Raw genomic sequence first — 6,118 nt, 5'->3', positions numbered from 1 at the left:
ATGGATACTTAGTATTACATTTAATGCATGACAATAATAGTGCAGAACAGCTGCTAAACTGTACAATTAACCCAAATACATACACTGCAGGCAGTTGTGTAAACCAAGCAATCAGATGAGTTTTGAACAGATTTTTTTTTTCTTTTTTGTGAATATTACAACAGAGAAGAGTTTTCTGGATATTTTCAGATACTTTTTTATACAATTCTCTATCTTATGTATTTTTTATCCTTTAAAAATTTTACATACCCCATAAACTTTTCTTTTTTTTTACCTTTTTTTACATAGTTTTTTCATCACTCGGACACAACTTGTTTTTTTACTTGTGCACTTTCCTAATGCAGGACAAGGCTGTTTTACAGAGACTGAAGGCTCAATGAATGTTGCTTGTGATCAGGTCCTCACTGTGCCCTTATCCTGTGAGATTTTATATCTTGAACAATAATCCAAACCTTAAAAATAACCATTTCATTTAGTTTTATTTGCATAAATGAATGAAATGCTGATATATAATATATATATATATATATATATATATAACGTATATATATATATATATATATATATATTAAGCTTTCTTACACCCCTTTAAATCAAGAAGGCTTCATGACCCCTTGCGAAGCTTTGGCAACCCCTAATGGAAGTCTTGACCCCCAGGTTGAGAACCAGCGGTGTGAGGAAATGTATAGGCTTAATGTCTGGTAATTATTGATTAAAAATGCCCTAAATATTATTTGATATCCTCTTAATCTCTGGTTGATTTAAAACTCAAAATCTTGGAGCACCTAGGTTTTCCTTTCCAGGTCTTCACCACTGTTTGGCCCAAGTAGTACAGGTGTGTTTCTGTGTTAATGAAGCCAAGATGTCTAATAGACTGACATGATTGTGGAAAAACAACAGTGAGTTCAGCTCCATAATTAAAGTACCAAATAAATCAGTCAAAACTCTGAGTTTTAGAGACTGTGGTTTAATTTTATTTATAACAAACCAATGATATAAATATAACATGCTTTAACACAACAAAGAGAAAAGTATGGAACATCGTAAAAAATAACATGGTAATCAGTTATTGCATATTCTTCTATCTGACACATTTTGTAGACTAGCCTGCCCTAAAACAGTGATCAAAGGAACAAAAACAGAATAATTTGATCATTTAGAAAAAGTTCATACATTAGGGAAAAAAAGATCTGTTAGCAAAAGGTTGAACAAATAGAATTAATCAACACCTTGTTTCAACTTTTCACCACAACATTGAAAATACTGTGTACATTTGATGCAAATTACTAGCACTATAGTACCTACAGTCTTATGGTAGTATCAAAGCCCCACACACTGAATGCAGGGTAGAGAGGCTGTGTGAATACAGTCTGGACTCTGTGCAGAAGCTGCATGCCATCAGAGACACTGTAATATGCAAGTGTCCCTGCTGCATAATCCAGGTAGACGCCAATACGAGATGACATTGGAGCTGCAATCTCTTTGCTCTTATTGTTGTGCACGAAGGTGTACTTGGAGTCATTGCAGTACAGACTCCACGACTTGTCGTTCCAGCCCAGGCTGCATTCATTACCATTTCCTTTACGGCGGATTCCCCTGTAGGTCACGGCGACGTCTATCTCTGTTCCCCTCCAGTCCACCTCCCAGTAACAACGACCAGTCACACTATCCCTGCACAACACCTGCAATGGAATAGACAAAATTAAAAATTAAAAGGCAACGTCTATTCATGGCTTATAAGATAACTGCATGACTGAAACCACTTTTATTGTATGAATAACTTTAAAGACAAATATTAAATGCCTGATTTAGATTGCAATTTACAATCAATACCAACAAAAGACATGTAAAAGGTTTATGTAAGAGAAAGAGGAACAACTCATTTAGAAATGAAAATAAAAGATTCCATAGTCTAATTTTCTCCTTTAGTCTACATGCAGGATTATGTTTGCCCCCTTTCTTGACATGCGATCATTTTGACTCTGTACCATTCACAGCATACTAACATCCCTCCTCTTCTTTTCAGGTACACAATGACAGTGAAGTCTTACCTGCTGCCAGTGGTCAAATCGGTCTTGGTGATCAGGGTAATTCTTGGGATCATTCTTCATTGTTGCTGTTCTGTTCCCCTCAGAGAGGTGAAGGTTGCGATGGACACTGTTGACATCCAGAATCAGCTGGCAAGAGTCTAAACAATGCAAGACAATGTCATTATGAATCCTCTCTGTGTTGTTGTTGTTTAGTATGTTTTTCAATTTCATGTCATCATATGTTTTGTTATTTGTGTTCTCTTCTTTTGTTTCATCTTGTTGCACATTAAGCACTTACAGGTAAATACTTGTGACACTAATTTGTTTGGGAATGACAAAGTTAGCCTACTGAAACCTTTGGCTGCTAACTCCCACATATCCACTTGTTAAAATGCTTTCCACAGGTGGAGTATTAGTGGAAACACCTGTGTTTGTTTAAGTGATACTGGACTGTAAGTTGGCTTTCTTAGATTTCACCAAACCAGTTCTACAAGCAGCATACTTTCCATCACGCTCTGTTTAGTTGTGTGTAAGTTTCATCACATGGTGTGGTCATACCATCCCTGTTAAGGATGTTGATGTTTCTGCTGTTTGTCATCATGACTGTCCTGTTTTGAACCTTAAAAGTAAAGAATGCTTCCGGGAATGTGAGTGGGGTTTTATTTGAGAGTAAAGTAGGCCAGCCAAGTTTTTGCAAAAGGTTTCACAGCTAATTAAATGCATGCTCCTCTGTAAAAAAGGAACCTAATAACTCACATTTCAGGAAGTCTTCTCTTGTCCTCGGTTCTTCTCTTGTCCTCGGTTCTTCCCTTATCCTCGGTTCTTCCCTTATCCTTGGTTCTTCTCTCAAACTTGATTCTCTCCTTGTCTTTGCCTCAACTTCTTGTGTGATGTACACATCCTTCACTGTAAGGGATGAGATAAAATGCAAATGGCGGCAGCATTAGTTTCATAAAAGCAACAGCACATTAGAAACACAACCCCCACTGAAAGGAGAGAGGCATCAATGCTACTTGGGATAAAGAAATGTGAATTTTGCACCTGCTCCAGAGATTTTGCTCATCTCTGTCTTGCTGACTTCCTCTACTTGTAATTTCAGTGCAGCGACGGCTCTCTTGGTGCTCTCAAAGGAGTAATTGGGAGCAACACTGATGTTGTTGAGGTCTTCATATCCCGAGGGGCCTGACAGAGACTGCCAGCTCTGGTAAAAAGGGTGGGAGACAGAGATGAGCTTAAATATTACATATCACCACTATTATTTTTAAGAGAACTCCTGATTTTTGCACCATACAAGGTCCTGGTTGGGGTCCTCACTCAAGATTTACCTCACCTGCAGAAAGTGTATGTGATCATCAGTGCGTGAGAGCTTCTCCAGGTCAGTGTGTTTCTTCCTCAGCAGAGTGATCTCTTCCTCCAGGCGGTCCAGCACCATCTCAGCCCGTGTCACAGTGGTCTTCTCGTGGGAGAGGATCATCTCCTTGACTTCATTGTACTTCCTCTCGATGGAAAGTAGAAGCTCAGTGAAGATCCGCTCATTCTCCTCCAGTGCAGTTTGAGCTGAGTGCTGATGAGATACATCAGAAATAGGCAGAGGATTTGTTAAAATATGGATGAAATGCAGCTATTTTTCAAAGAAGAAAATCTTGTTTTAAGTATTATGCCATACAGGTACTAAGCTGTGCAACATGGCAATGTTTACTCACTTTAACTGATTCAACAGCTTGTCTGAGATCCTGCCACTTCTTTACTCTCTGGTCAATCCGCATCTGGGATTTGTGCAGCGTTGCACCAAGTTGTTTCTATAGAGGGGATGACATTAAAGTGCTCATGTCAGCCTTGCACAGTAAAGAACCTTTGAAATCAATTAAGCATCCTCACCAAAAGTATAGATCGACAGATTGTTTTCACCACTTACTTGTTTCTCAGTCCTCTCAGTTCCAGCCGGGACGATGTCATGGTTTTTGTGTTCATCCATCATACACAGAACACACACCGATGTGTCATCAGAACGACAGAAAGCCTCCAGCAGCTTGTCATGCTGTGCACAGAGCTTCTCTCTCATTTGACCCGTAGCTTTGACCAGTTTGTGCTTCATCAGGGCAGGGTAGTCATAGTGAGTCTGGACGTGGGTCTCGCAGTAGGATGCCAGACACACCAAGCAGGACTTCTCAGCCTTCTGCTTCCTGTTTGTGCAGAAGTCACACAGGACTTCCCCTGACTTGGCCTCAGACCTGGCCAGGGACCTGGACTGGCTACGACTGGTAGAGCGACGAGATTTCTCCAAGCTGCTGTATCTGTCTAAATCCAGAGTGCTGGGGTGGGACATTTTTTTAAAAACAAAGATGTCCAGCAGATATGAGAACAAAAGTAAAATCCACAGGTGACTTAGCTCAGCAGCAATGTGGTAACCTCTTACAGTGTTGAGATCAACAGCTCGGAAGGGACTCGACAAAAAGTGAGCAGGATGACGTGTCCACAGATAAAATGAGCTCTCGAAGTTAACAGCTTCAGTGAAACTGAGTGACTGACACTGTGTGTGACAGAATGTTAGTTATGTGATCTACTCTCATTGTAAAACCAGTATGCCTGGTTGGGCGTTTAATAGACAGGCACTGGGTGTTACTACAAGGGTGCTGCCTGAAACAAACAAACAAAAGAAAGGAAAGGTTTCTAGGACTTACCACAATAAAAAAGAGGCCCTACTCATGTATAGGACTTGATCATTAAACTTAATGAAAATGTAAAAACATTTATATTTCTTATTTGAGGATGAGGATACAAAGATAACACAATAAAAAAAACCTTCACAGAGTACGGCATTATTTTTAGAGAAACCATTAGCTCACTTCAATTTCACAGTGTTGTGGAATGAGCTTCCCCTTGTCTTATTTGTTTCAAGATTACATTTGTGCTCTGTCTATCTCTAGATTTCTGCCCCTGTGATATGTACAGCATGCACTGCCCATACTATTAGAGCATTCGTCAATACTGACAATGCAAAAACAGCATCATCTTGTGGAACTAATTCATTACTACATGAGATATACAACCCTTTGTGTAGCCTCTATGCCTCAAACAAAAACAGTATACAATTTACAAAAAAAAAGTGTAGCATCTAGAACCTCATCCAGCATCGTCTGACTCTCCCACTCGTTATTTTGCAAATACTTCCATATTTTAGATCGTATAGATCCAGTCTCTAATTTAGGTTCTGCATTGTTTTGATTGATTAGCTTGACACTTTCATCTTCAAAGATGTATTGAATTTTTTTCCATGCCCTTCTGCTTTAAAAAATGTGTGCCTATGGCATCTCTTTCTCGGGTCTACTTGTGCTCTGCTTTGTAAACGCAGTCCCCATATCTCAGCATTTTCACACAGATTTAGCCTGGCTGCAACAGTTTTTTTCAGGCTGTTCAGGTCCTATAATGTGGCAATTTTCACTTGCACTGTGACAGACTGCCTAACTAAAAATTAAAGTTAAAATTGAAATTAAAAGTTAAAACACTGTGCAGGAGAGGATAGAAGCCAAAATGCCTTGTAAAGATACCTCCCCTATTAACCTTAAGGTCAATACTTGATACTACTTGAAGTTGATATCACTTTGTAAAAACCCAAAGTAAAATCAAGTAGGTATTAACAGCAACATATACTTAGAGTAGACCTATCAGAATCATAAGAAGCCTTGTTTAACATTAATATTATGTAGCCCACAAGTTCTATTATTAATTTTGCTGGTGCAATAATAGCTGCAAAATTAAGTAATGTACACAAATAATGCATAAATAAACATAGTCCAATGATATAATATATATCCTTCTGAAATGGGCAATTCTGCACGACTCTGTTACAAGTAAAGTCCTGTATTCAAAATTTTTACTTAAGTAAAAGTTTTAAATTATTGACATGGAAGTATTTTAAAGTATTTCTACCATGCTGTATTGTTACATCTTTTACCTCTTAACCAAATACTGCAGTAATACCATTTCTGTGTGAGCTGCAGTTTGTCTCCGAGGCTGCAGGGGGCGCTAGTAGTCTCCTTGCTGTATTGAAATGACAATGATTGCTTTCGCTAAAGTGCGTCGGTCGT

At 38.8% G+C, this 6,118-nt stretch overlaps 1 protein-coding gene across 1 annotated transcript; it reads right to left on the bottom strand.

The window, feature by feature from the left end:
* Nucleotides 1-957: 957 nt before the first annotated feature.
* Nucleotides 958-4,570, bottom strand: ftr14l (finTRIM family, member 14-like). The gene is made up of 7 exons (XM_050071237.1): nt 3,946-4,570; nt 3,734-3,829; nt 3,361-3,594; nt 3,072-3,231; nt 2,787-2,936; nt 2,052-2,188; nt 958-1,682 (listed from the first exon to the last, which is right to left on the bottom strand). Exons 1-7 carry the CDS (start codon nt 4,354-4,356, stop codon nt 1,302-1,304), a joined length of 1,569 nt encoding a protein of 522 aa, XP_049927194.1. The 5' UTR covers nt 4,357-4,570; the 3' UTR covers nt 958-1,301.
* Nucleotides 4,571-6,118: the final 1,548 nt, after the last annotated feature.

This window comes from Epinephelus moara, chromosome 19 (genome assembly GCF_006386435.1).
Source record: "Epinephelus moara isolate mb chromosome 19, YSFRI_EMoa_1.0, whole genome shotgun sequence".
Classification (NCBI taxonomy): domain Eukaryota; kingdom Metazoa; phylum Chordata; class Actinopteri; order Perciformes; family Serranidae; genus Epinephelus; species Epinephelus moara.
This window is presented reverse-complemented; position numbering and strand designations above follow the sequence as displayed.

Excerpts from the sequence above, each read along its gene's own strand:
- ftr14l (XM_050071237.1), bottom strand. The coding sequence starts at position 4,356 with ATGTCCCACCCCAGCACTCTGGATTTAGACAGATACAGCAGCTTGGAG. Across the intron at positions 3,830-3,945 it reads CTGAGAGGACTGAGAAACAA|AAACAACTTGGTGCAACGCT; the intron begins GTAAGTGGTGAA and ends TCCCCTCTATAG. Across the intron at positions 2,189-2,786 it reads AAGAGAAGACTTCCTGAAAT|ACTCTTGCCAGCTGATTCTG; the intron begins GTGAGTTATTAG and ends TGCATTGTTTAG.